The following is a 13,093-nucleotide window of genomic DNA, read 5'->3' as shown; positions in this document are numbered from 1 at the left end:
TTCTTACGAAGGAATACTTTATTGAACGATATGCAATATAAAGAGAAATTATACTGAAATCTACTGTGTTGTTATATTAGTACATACGGCGTTATCATTATAAACGATGGCTTTGTATACACAACAGTTCAAGAGTTGCGATTGGGGGGGGTTGGGTGGGCGCGCGGCGCTGCTGGGCTAATTGAACCATAAACATCACGGCCACCGGCCGCACGGGGAGCCCCCAGTGCGGCCACCGGCCGGGTTCAGTGTCTCATCTGCTATTGCACTTTACAACGAGGTGGCGTCGCCTGTAACAAACATCTACGCGGGCATCGTAGGGGAACGGGACACGCTAATTCACGTCGTCTTAGTAGTGCCTTAAATGCGAGAAACGTACTGATTATTATATTTTTGCTTACTTTTTTTTCCTCTTCCGATTTTCACTATTCAAGTTAAATTTCTAAGTAACTACCGTCAATGAGAATTGGGGGGGGGGGGGAATAAAAAATAAGAAATGGGATGGGGGGCAGTGGTGGAGGGGATCTAAAAAAAAGGGGTTGGGGGGGGTGGCGGTTCGCAGACTTGAACATGCATATGGATTGTAAAACATACAACAGAGGCTAGCGACTATAACATATGTAAACAGATAAACATGCATCGATATTAATTTGGTTCTCATGCTCGAAGGAGGAGGACGCACGCACGCGGCGCTCCGGGCCGTTTTGCGTCTCGGAGAAAAAGTAACGGTGACGACGGGAATGCGAATACAAAAAACCGTGTAAAGATTTACTTCTGATGCAGCAGAAGGCAAAAACTAAAAAACTAAAACAAAAATACTCGACATAAATAATTCTGTACGTTGGAATTTTCAGAGTTTCTGCGGCATCGGTCTCATGCAGTACTAGTGCTACAGTACAAACAATACTGTACAAAAAGCTTTGCGGTTTAAGCCAAACGCCGACTGCGTGTGCGTACACACAAACCGTTAACATTGCATATTTAAACATTATATTCTTGCATAAACAGATGCTTGCATAAATCGTAAAGTTTTTTTTAATTTTTCTCTCTCCTGTCCAAAATAACTTTTATAAAGTCTCACGCGCCGAGCTGCAGCCGGGATACGGCCGTGGGCCGCCTTGGAGCTCGTCGCACTTTGGTCCTCAGTGTTTTGGCAATTCAGTGACGCGACCGTAGACGACACTTTAAACAAAACAAAAAATAGGACTGCACTCTCTATATACACACACGCACACACGCAATTCGTATCACGTTTCATTAGCCCCTCGTAGTGTTTCAACAGCTGGCACGGTGACGAGAGACCTCGACTCGGCCTCACAATATTCCTGGGTGTGGGGAGGGAGATAAACACGAGTACAACTTTGTGAGAAGCCAACATTGGTCGTCTGAGAGATTGCATTGCCTCCCCCCCCCTCTCCTGCCACCTGGCATGGGAATGTGGAATTTACAACGCTGGCTTGGAGCCAAGGCACTTGAGGAGCGCGACAGGGGCCCTTCCGTATTTCTGCGTGACCTCGATGTTCGCCGCCCCCTTGTCCTGCAAATGTGCCGCCTCTCTCCTTGGGCCGCAGGGAAGGGACTCGTAGGGACTCGTCCGTTCACTGGGGTGACCGGCGGCACTTCATGTCGAGTGTTTCCCTTCATTACGCGTTCCCTGACGTGGCACTGCCGTTATAGTTTCCAGTGTACAGGTATATCTCACACACACACACACAGGCACTGTCTATACAGGTGTGGCACAAATCAACTCTCAGTACAGGTACAACACGCACAGCCACTCTCCGTACAGGTATGTCAGACAGGCACTCTCCCCATACAGGTACAACACAAACCAACTCTCAGTACAACAGCACTCCGGCCACTTCCTCTGCCGGCGCGCCACACAGGCGCTCGCACGCCCACCGACCGTACCGGCGCGACGCGCGACCACGGTGCCCGACCGCTCGCGTCCGCTCGGCACCTCGGGCCTGGCACACGGCAGCAGCTCGACGGCGAGCGGCGCTCGAAAATTCCGTTACAAAAAATATATCCTCGTCAAGAACGACGTCAAAACAAAAGAGGGTTTCGGGGCAGGAAGCCGGACAAGGGGTGGCGGCGGGCAACCGACGGGGAGTTTGAGAGCGCCTGTTGGCGGTTACACGTGGCCGTGACGAGCGAGCGCAGCGCTCTACATGAGGTAGAGGTCCACATCGTGGTTGGCGTGGTGGTGCATGTGCGGCTTCTCGGTCAGCGCCGGCGTGGCGCCGGTGAGCGCCGGGAACGGGATGAGGCCGTCGCCAGGCTGGTCCGAGAAGAGCAGCACAGAGTCGTGGGGGAACTGCACGCACGCACACGCACGCACACTTAGCACAGCCCAAGTTCCCGCGTGGAGGTTGTTTGCAGTTACGTTTAAACCATTCTTCCACTCTCTCCACCGGGTCCCACACAAGTCACTCACAATCATGACGGACCACCCCCCGTGTTAGCCGTTAATCTTAACAAAGGGGGGGGGGGGGGATGTTGACAAACCCTTGCCCAATCCTTTCACATGCGCAAACTCCAGCGCTTGAAATCCCAATTGCAACGCCAAACAGATGACGACCTCTTGCACAAGGACGAAGGACAAAGGTCGCAGAGCAGAGCAATGGCAGCGTCTGCAGACCCCGTGCCCGGCGCAGCTCGGGGACTTTGAGGGCCTGTTCTTGTGGGTTTTCCTGCTATCGCCCAGTGTGCGGCCAATGCCTTTGAAACTAACAATAATATTTTTTTACGTTTAACGTGGAGCCTTTCACAATGTTTCAAGGCGCCTCCATTGACCGATGTGGCCACGGTGTCCCCAACAATGAGGAAGTTACCGCACGAAATTATAAAATCCGTACAAGCGAAACTGACGGCTCCCACCCCTCCGCCTGCCCCGTCGCCTGCCACGCGGCTCGTGTCGGTGAGACACATGGACCCCGCGGGCGACAGAGGGTTCCCCCGCATGGGCACAACACAACACCGCCACCCCAAGAGCCAAGGTCACACACCCCCAAGAGCCAAGGTCACACACCCCCCCCCCCCTCACGCAGCAGAGGGCACGGCACACCTACCTTCATTGAGAAGGACACCACATTTGGAAACCACACAACTCACGGATGGGCAGACAATATCCACACCAGGGAAAACGGGGAAATGTAAGTCTCCATTATCAGAGTGCAGCATTGTGTCTCGCTATGGCCATTGCATAACGCATGAGTATAGCATTTAAGGTTGGGGAGGGTGAAGGGGCGAGAGAAAGAAAAGCCACCAGTGCTCGCAGGTCCTCGACGCGATACCAAGCCCTGTTTGCAGCAAGGGTGGGGGCGGGCTGCTCGGTCGCCCAGGTGCCACGCGGGGCAGCGGCCAAGCAAACAACAATTAGCGGCACACAATAGGCACCGAGCAAGTGGGCGCCTTGGTTTCCAGCCACCCGCCAGCACGTGCGCCGCCATCGCTTGCCCGGCGTGAAGAACGAGCCCCGGCCGTGGAGGAAGCGTGCGGAAAGTCACCGCCTTGGGCAGCTTTAGAACGTCTCTCGCACCGTACGTAGCCAACTGTGCTGATCGTAGGTTACCGTCGTGTCAATGCCCACAGCCGATTATTAGCGGTCCGAAAACTGCGTTTAGATTTTATCGTCGTCGTCGTCATCACCACATTATTTGGCTGGTCAGCATAGTGGCAGCCAAACGAGTAGGGGGGTTGCACCACCGCGTCGGGTTCTGCGGCTGTGCTGCCGCGCACAGCTCTCCAGTGTGTTTCGGGCTCCGCCGCGTGTTGTTCGGCACGATGTCCGACGTTTTGCTCCGTTCCCTGGGAAGCTTCTTAAGGATCCAAATTTTTAGGAACCTGAATCTTGAGGAACCTCCCAGCAGGCGGCGTGACAATATTTTTTAAACCCGCGGTGCGACCCGAAGACACATCTGGGAGCCACGGCAGCGGTGGTCACGCAACAGCCGTCCGGCCGGACAGGTTGTGGCGACCTTGCCTTGAACACCGCCGACCAAGCACAGCTTAGAAAGCCAGCAAGCGGGAAGCGGAGAGAGCCAAGAGCACCACAAGCGAACCCGGGAGAGCTGCTGGCGCAGTGAGTAGCCTACCCCAGTGGCAGCAGAGTCCCGCAAAGGTCGCTAACACACTCTGAACTGACCCCGCACGCGTTAGTCCCCGTACGCCATAGCGCGGGCAGGGAGGCACAGACACAGACACGGCCTTGGTTAGACTTCGCACGTCTGCCCCGTTCGAAAGACAGGCCAATCAACTTTACGTAGAAATCGACATGTGGTTGGGCCGACCGTTTCTGTGACCGGCAGTGAGCGCACGATGGCAAGGAGTTGTGCCGGGATCGTTATCGTTTCCCTGCGTTCTAGTGGGAGGGGCGTGTGGCCCTGGTGTGGCCCTGATGTGGCCTGCTCACAGCGGAGAGAGAACGAGGCCGGGTGGCACGGTGTACGTGGATGGCGGCGAGGCCAGGTCGGAGGCCGTAGGCGAGGACGCACGTGCGTGCGCCTATGACCACGTGACGGTCGTGTATGCGAGCGTGCACGTGTGTTCGTGCGTGCAACCAAGTAAATCTGCGCTAATGTATATGTGTATGTGTGCTTTAATGAGCCACCTCCGAGAAAGCCCGTGCTCATCTCTGAAAAAATCACCGCACGTGCTCGATTCAGCTACAAGTATAGAAACGGTGCCTGTGGTCCCTACTTGAGCCCGTCGCCTGTCGCCAACGACGTGGACGTTGGGCGTCTGCGACCGAACCCTTGCCGTGTGTTTTAGAGTTTTTCCCTTCCGATCTCGGAGCTCTGCAACCCAAAACCATCGGCCCTCCTTCTTTGCCGACAACGCACCCACCGGCACGAACGTTCCCCGACCCCCCCCTCCTCACCGATCCCCCCTCCCTTGGCACCCCAACCCCACCAAACCGCCCCCCCCCCCCTCCCAAGCACTCCGCGGCGGCATGGGCGGAGGGGCACCCACCTGGTAGCCCTGCACGAAGTTGAGGATCTCCTTGACTCCGCCGGCGCCGTAGGGCATGGGTGGCATGCGCATCATCGTTCCCGGCGGCGGGGTCATGGCGCCGCCGGGGCCCGCCAGGTAGCCCAGCGCCATGGGCGACATGGCCGACATGGCCGACATGGCCGCGGGGCTGCAGAGCGAAACTTAGCGTCAGAGAGCGAATGCCGACGACCCCTCCGCTCCGCCGTGCCGGCACGGTACAAACGTCGCGCATCCGATATCCGGACCCGCCGGGGGGACGGCGGTTATAGGCGGATGGGGGCGGGAGCTGCTGCAGATACGCGAACGTCTGTGGAGCGTTACGGTTGGGCGGGGCGGGCAGGTCGGGTTACTCGACGGTCAAGCGCGAGCCGCTTGAACTACGGGAACGGAAGGAGCGTGCGCTCCGGGAACGGCGAGTGAGTGCGGGACCGAGGGCGCATCCGTGCGTGGAACGGTCCGATTCGTAGAAAATTTGTTCCGCCATTCACACGTACCGTGCTGGGTGTAAGGGCAGCCAAATTGGTCAGGGCGGATATTTGGCGGTCGGATACGCAACGTTGCACTGTAAACATCGTAACAATAAGGGGGAGTCCCAAGACTGCCACGAGAGGGTGCCGATGCTGCTGCTCTGGGATGTTTCGTCGGAGTGTTTTGGAGAAAACCCACGGGGAATAGGACAGGGAAATAATGCCCAGAGCTTCGCACAGCTAGATTCAAGAATCTACTGCCGTAATGGCATCTGGTGGCCGGCCAACTCGCGTTCCACATTAGTTAACCTGTGTGCGTGTCCGTTGGCAGTCCGAAATGAATGGTGGAAAATCCACATTCCTGTGACGTGAACCGGTCTGACCATTGGAATCCGTAGCCAAGTGTTGTGCGGGAACGCATCGTTATCCTCAGTCCATCGATTCCATCATCGTCTTCATCAGCCAGGACCAATCTGGATTCAAGCCTCCACAAGCTGCCACCACATTTCACGATCCTGCGACCGCACCGGCGGTTTCATCGCTCCATCTGATGGGTGAACGTCCCTCTCGGACGGCGCGTTCCATCCTTCGGCTGCCACTCCGTCGTTATCCTTTGACCGTTGGCCATCGTCCCTTCTAGCCGTGCCCTCCCCCGGTCTCGCTCGCCCTTCTCAGCGGTTTACAGGTGATGCCACGGAGCCTGCGTGCCTCGTTACCCCTAGTCCACGTGTTCCCCTTTGCACCCCCCAACAACACAATGCCAAGCGTGCGTCTCTCCGTGCCGTTTTGCACAATTACCAGTTCCGTGTTTTAGCGAGGGGAGACCGTGTTTCTGAGCCATATGTCATAGCAAGTAGTTCTGGTCCCTGACTTTAAACTTCGTTCTTTAGGCGCAATACTACGTTCTAGTTACTTATTCGTTATGAAGTTCATTTCCAGAAAGTTCCAGAGTGACGTTAACACAAATTTCAAAAGGACAACCACCAAATGTGAGAAAATTAAAATGCTTTATTGTTTCCGTTACTTCACAGGATTTTTTTTTTATAAAAAGTAAAGAGATGTTGTTGTATCGTTAACAGGCATAACACATAACAAGTTAGACAAAACTCATTCAGTCGCACAGAGTGGCCATCGGGTGACCTATTGTCCTAGCGTGTATTCACTGTCGTCGTAGCCCGCTATGACATATGGATCGGAAACATTGGCGAATAAAATGGAGTAATAACTCTCAAGTGTGCACGGACGCACGGAGAGGTGCATGCTGGGAATTGCACCAAGAGAGACGGGGAGGGGAAGGAACGTGCGGGATCGGCGAGTGGGGGCACGGCGGAGGCGACATCGGCCTATCCGGGAGAGCGGCCCCGGGCAGGGCACGGCGCTAGAACGGTTGACGGCCGGTGATCGAGACGGAATCGCAGCCGGAGGAGGGAGCGTGTGCACGAAGGAGGACTTCCACCGCGGAGACGGAGTGGCGAAACCAGCTCTCATGCGTGGCAGGAACCGGATGGGTTTTTGCGTCGCGTGACTGGTACGCGTACGCGGTGTTTATCCGGAAAGGCCTCGGCGAGTCTTGGGATTCTCTTCTCCGGAGGGTCTTGGAAGGGGACGCGTTGACAGCTCGACCGTTGGATGTTCACGCGGCTACTGGACGCGTCGCAGGATCGCGAGAGACGGCTGTGGCTTGGGCAGGGGGCCTTTGCCCAGCAGCGGCTAAACCATGGCCGGCAACGACGGCGACAGCGACGGCGACAGCGTTTTTGTTGTAAATCTACTCTAGCGTCGTCGCGTTGTTACTTTTTTTAAATTGCGTTCTTCCGTCGCCAATCCTCGCCGTTCGCGTCAACCCCAGCCGTCATCTCTTTAGGTAGACCATGCACGAGCGCGTCATCACGCCGCCGCCCCACGGCGCGCCGGCGGGGGCCCGCGCTGCCGGCGCCCCCCGCAACGGCGCCCCCGACGCCGGGGCCTCCCGCCCCGCGGACCCCCGCGCCGGAGCCCCCCGAGTCTCCTGGGCCGCCGACGGCGCCGCGCACCTCGGGTAGTACGTCGTGTAGTTCATGTAGAGCTGCGCGGTGGCGCCCGGCTGGTAGTACGCCGCGGCGCTGCCGTGGCCAGCTCCGGCGTTCGGGAGCGGCGGGGCGTTACGCGGACTCAGGAGGACCTGCGGCGGGTACATGCCCGCGTCGCCGGGGAACATCGTGGCCGGCGCCGGGAACGCCGCGTAGCCCGGCGGGGAGAGGCCTGCGCACAGTCCAGAGGTCACGAGGGAGGCACTCGTCAGAGGTCGGTCACTAGCGACTGCGTGTGTACACGCAGCAGCAGCCGTCGCCGCCGTGGGTCCTTTCACAAATTTTCGTTTTCTAGATGGCCACAAAATTTAATTGGCATCTGCTGACATTCGTGATGGCGTGGCATATTTACCAGCCCAATACCGGGAGTGTTACGATGCACCGACTGAACAATTTAAATGTATTAAAACGATTTGGTAATGTTATATTTAAGCTAACGGAGCAAAGCAAACTGCGCTCACCAACATTAGAATTGGACAGCAAAACAATCGAATCGCGACCCCAAATCGTGACAATTCATCAAACTCCTGGCCGAGTGCATCGCCATGTCCCTACTACCCAATTCTGGAATTTCACAAAATCCAAAACGCCAAAATCAGGACAAAGTGTCCAGCATTCGTATTAACCAGCGGTTCTTGGGTCGACGGTCCCAGCCAGCGGCGACACTACACCCAACCCAGCCTTGGCGCCACCACCCCGTCGCCAGGGTGGTGGTGGCCACTGAAGCCACCTGGCAGAGTCCTCTCTTTGCGAGCTTCCTCATCGCTGCAGCCTCTAAACCGCCCGAGCGTTCCACCTTCACTGCCCTTTATTGGCCACTTAGAGCATTCCAGCAGTCAATCATTAGCCCCGGGAGGCACCGTCTCTCTGGAAGGACCGCCCGTGCTGGTGGCGCTGGGCACAGACTTTTGAAAGTTTCTCGATCTCAAAATCTGGTTCCCACAATTGCGTTAACTTGTGTGATGCCAGGGCGTTTACAGATTAATCCTTCGATGTTACAAATCCACCCGTAGTTCGAATGATGGACTGGTTTGTTCCCAAGCGGCCGCATCCGGGTCGGTGTCATCCGTCCGAATGCGCTATCGCAGTGAGTCATCTCACAAGAGCAGTTTATGGAGCTCCAACTGAAAATTTTGCGAGTGGTCATAGTTCAAATGGCTCCACAGACGCAGAGACACGCACGCTCGTAAAACTCGCAAAACCCACGTACCCACATGCACCAACACGCCACACAAACGCCGCACAACTCTCCGCTGTGTTTTCGGGTCGTCGTTTGTCCCATTGTGTTATTCGCGATCACGTCCAACGTTTCACTCCGTGTGTGCTGGCAGCTTCTTTACGTTTCTGACGACGCTCGGAAACTTAAGAGGCTTCCAGGGCGCACAGAGCAAAACATCGGCACGCGGGAGCGAAACGTCGGACACCGTGCCCGAACAACTCGGAGATCAACCTGGGAGCTGTGCCACAACAATCGCAAACGCCTCCACGGCACACGCACACACTCAATTGGGGGTCACCGAAAATCTTCCACATGCTTTCTTAAATAAAGCACAACTCCCCCACCCCTCCCCATCGACAGGGAGCCCACCAACTCCGCCGGCCCCTCCCCACCACACCGACGCTGTGCGTCCACCACGAGCCGTGCTGGCTTGGTGGAGCGGAGGCTGAACCCAGAGAGACCGATGAGGAAGCTTCCCGGTTGGCCACAAACCCCACGCCCCGAGACCACAGCGATAATCTCGCCTGCGCGCTCCAGCCGCAAGGCGCCGAGCGGCGGTGGCGCCGAGGAGCGGTGGCGCCGCCAATCCGGCACATGGATCCGACCGGCTGGGGCGGCGATGGCAGCTCCTGCCAGCCAAGCGAAGGCGGTGAAAACGAGAGCGCGCCCAATCACGGGGAGGTTGCGGCGCCCCACTGCGATTCCCATGGGGCAGAGTCCACGGCAAGGCGACCGTGCCGGCGCATACCTGCCATTGAACCGCCGCGTCAGGTTTCAAATCAGACCGCACGCGCGTTTCCATGGTCGTGCCGTCCGGCGCGTTCTCGGTTCACGCCGCGCTGCGTTTCCGCGTGACGCTCGGCGATTCGCGCCACGTGCTGGGAGAGCTTGGAAGATTGGTTCCTGAAGAAGCTCCCAGCCCATCGAGCGAAACGTCGGACGTCACGCTGAACAACGAGCGGCAGCAGCCGGGAACGCAAACCGGGGAGCTCCCTTCAATTTCATCGACATTCAAAAGGTGCTCGTTATTTACGCCACCGCATTCTGATCGCATCAACGCAGCGGTGTTATTTTAATGACGGCATATTTGATCGGTTTTACAAGCATGCGTGCAGATGCTTTTCAGTTGACAAATAGATAATTCTGGCAGGTATTCAACACGGGTGGACACCCACTCACTGAAAATAATTTGTCACTGCTACGCCGACCAAAACAGTGCAAAATCATGGAAAACTTTGAGCAAATATAATGACCGATTTCCACTTCATCGTCGTTGGCTTACTGGAACGTTATCGCATTTTGCACCATTTTAGCAGCAGAGCCCACGATCTTCGGGGTAGGCGGGGAGAAACGAATTTCACCGCACAAAAGCAACGACGACCACCACACAACAACGACGACGACGATCACCAAAAAGATTCGGCCGAATTTAAAAAACGGAGGTTCACCCACAATCGATGACATCGACAGAAGGGGATGGGCGGAGGGGGGTGGGGTAAGGGGATTTTAGGGGAGGACAGGCACCTACCCCAGCACCAGGCGCGACGCACCCCGAAGGTCGAGCAAGGCAGCCCAGAGCACCCGAAGCGGCCCAACTTACGTGGTAACTTACATGGAGGCGGAGACAGCCCGTTACGGTTCAGGGAGCCCCCCATGAGCACCAGGTTCATCTCGTCGACGGAGCACTGGAAAACCTCCACGTAGCGCTCCTTCATGCGGTTCTTGTGGCACCGCTGCGCCGCCATGTACGCCCGCTCCGGCGACTTGAGCTGGATGAACGCGTCGCCCGATGGGCGGCCCTGTCGGGAGATGGCGCGGGGGGGGGGGGGGGGGGGTGTCAGGGGGCCCGGAGTTCGCCGCGGCCGGAATGGACGAGCATGGGGAGGGTGCGGGGAGGGGGCCGCTGCCTTCTCAGCGGCACGTCATCTTGTTTATCCAAGATGAAAGTCCCATTACACAGAGACTCATAGACCTACATAGAGACCCCAGGACCTACATGGCTGTGCATGAGAAACCCAGAATTTTCATTGTCCAAGCCACAAATCGCACTGTTGTATGGGGTCGGCTGCTCATTTTCTTTTCCCCAGGTAGCCAGTAGCCTATTGTCTCATCTCATCCATTGTCCTCGCACAGAGACCCACATACTCGCGTATGATTCAATAGCCTACGAACTTGCATATGAACCCACAGGCTTGCATAGAGGCCCAAGGGGACTCGCCGAGTGCCAAGCCGGGCGTTTCACCAGTTTCCTTTTGAATGAGTTTCGTGCGTGGGAGGGAACCGGAGCTCCCAGAGAAGAGCCACACTTCACAAACGGTGGGAATGGCCGCACCCAAAGATCCGGACCGGACAGCAGCCAACACGAACCAACCCCATTGGGCTCGCACCTCCTGATCATCACGTCAAGCACCGGTTTGGGAGTTTCACGGATCCATGAACCCTTGCCTCCAAAGGCGCTGTTTGACAGGCGGGCACCGCCACGCCCAGCAGTCGTCTGCGTGGCGCGATGCACCAAGAAGCTGACATGTCCGGTCTCGGGGGTCGATGCGGTTTGGCAGGAATTTGTGAAATCCACCAAAAAGGCTGTGCCGCCTCAACTACACCCTACATCTCACGACTGCAGAACTCCCCCCCCCTTCCTCGGCATTGTGTTGCTCTCTTGCGGTGGTTTTAGGCTGTTACCGAGGGCCGTGCAACTCAATAAAACTCATCAGGAGGTTTGTACGGCGCAGCCCACTTCAAAAAGCGCCACAGCGCAAGCGTGCCCGTCTCTTCACTTCCTCAAACCCACCGCACAGCCAGCACGGCCTGTTTAATATCACATCTCTCCGCGTCGGTGAGGCTACCCTTTTATTTATTTATATTATTTACTAAAACTGTCCTAAGCCACGTACGCACGGGCGGGGGAGAAAAAAAACCCGCAGACATTTTTGTACAAACGCACACAGAGCTCCTCCGGTTTTTCCCAACCCGTCCGGCCAGATCGGCGCTTGCCCGCGTACAGTGCACGCCGCCCGAGGGGGACACGCGGCGCGCGAGTCGGTCGCCCTTCTCCGTGCCGAGCGAGCGCCGACACCGCCGCCACCCTCCCCCCACCCGCGGCGACAATCCCGCCGTGGGCTCGGCGCGACGGTTACGGGAAGAGACAAAAAACACGAGCCCCCCAAAGCAAAACAAAGAGCAGAGAGGTGGGATAATGGTGAAAACATTTAAATCAAACTTCACCCATCAGGACTACCCCAGCATACCGCCCGGCTGTTAGAGATTTGTTTGCACCAAGTGGAAATCAGGACGATGTCGCGATTGGGATTTTCATTATGGTATCCTCCTCGAAGAGCGAAGGAAAAGCAAAATGTAACGTTTGAAATTAAACCATTGAGGAGTGGATACCGAGAGAGAGAGAGATGGCAGAGGAGGGCAACGGAAGAGACGGCAACGGGGAGACGAGATTTACCGAATTGAGGCCACAACTGGACAACAACAACAACGGCAACAGCCACCAAGGAAGGCAAAGAAATGAAATAAAAATGGCGGAGGCCTTTGCCCAGCAGTGGGAAGTTAGACAACAACGACGACGACGATGATACTACATGTTGGGGGCAAGGCAAGCGCGATCGGCGAGCGCCGATGAAGGCCGGAGGCAGACCTCCGAGCTGCTCACCTGCTGGTTGAGCACCATGTGCACGCCTTGCGGGCGGATGTCTGCCGTGAACTCCCCGAGGAACTCGAGGATGTTCTCGATGCTGGCGGAGTAGGGCAGCCCGCGCAGGCGCACGCAGTCCCGCACGCTGCCGCCCATCATCGGCGGAGGGATCATGGGCAGGATGGGCCCCGGCACGTTGGGGATGAGGGGCGTCGACATGTAGCGGTTCAGGACCTGCGCCCGTCGCAAAGGTCCCGTCAGATTTCCCCTCCTGCGCCCGCGTGGGGCCCCCTCTTCGCGACGCGGCCGGTTTTCCACCGCACCGACGGTTTTGCCGGAGCTGGAACCGAACCGTGATGCCGTGGTCTCGCGGGATGCCAAATATAGTTGAGGGCCACGCAGGGCCGGGATGAGGTTAAATCGACTCATTGCGAGCGAAGCCAAGCAGCACGGTTCTGGTTCTGCAGTGGAAAAGCAACCTGGCGAACTAGCTCGGCACGGCTTCGTTGTGCAGTGGAGAAGGGAGCTAAGATCTGGTACAGCCGCGACTGGCTTGCCAGCTTCCGGACGAGAGGCCCTCAAAATATGGCTCTATCCTGGCCGTGCCAAACCATCCCCACGTTGATCGGGGAAGGTTCATCCTTGGGTAATGTCTTCCATTACGGTGGGGGGATGATTAAATTATTACAATCAACACGTT

General features: G+C 56.9%; 1 protein-coding gene across 5 annotated transcripts in view; it reads right to left on the bottom strand.

Annotated features, from left to right (window-relative positions):
- Window positions 1-13,093, bottom strand: part of ESRP1 (epithelial splicing regulatory protein 1) — a 33,279-nt gene continuing 20,186 nt past the window's right edge. For 3 of the 5 annotated variants that reach the window (XM_061565814.1, XM_061565817.1, XM_061565815.1), the window contains exons 11-15: window positions 12,412-12,627; window positions 10,351-10,549; window positions 7,496-7,703; window positions 4,975-5,143; window positions 1-2,317 (exon numbers count right to left, since the gene is read on the bottom strand). In XM_061565814.1, the coding sequence (XP_061421798.1) occupies window positions 2,168-2,317; window positions 4,975-5,143; window positions 7,496-7,703; window positions 10,351-10,549; window positions 12,412-12,627 (942 nt within the window). In that variant the 3' untranslated portion in view covers window positions 1-2,167. The remainder of the gene's footprint in view (window positions 2,318-4,974; window positions 5,144-7,495; window positions 7,704-10,350; window positions 10,550-12,411; window positions 12,628-13,093) is intronic. The other 2 variants (XM_061565816.1, XM_061565818.1) reach the window with 1 other exon arrangement.

Source organism: Lethenteron reissneri, chromosome 35 (assembly GCF_015708825.2).
Source record: "Lethenteron reissneri isolate LAM-NWPU_2019-01 chromosome 35, ASM1570882v1, whole genome shotgun sequence".
NCBI classification, from domain to species: Eukaryota; Metazoa; Chordata; class Hyperoartia; order Petromyzontiformes; family Petromyzontidae; genus Lethenteron; species Lethenteron reissneri.
This window is presented reverse-complemented; position numbering and strand designations above follow the sequence as displayed.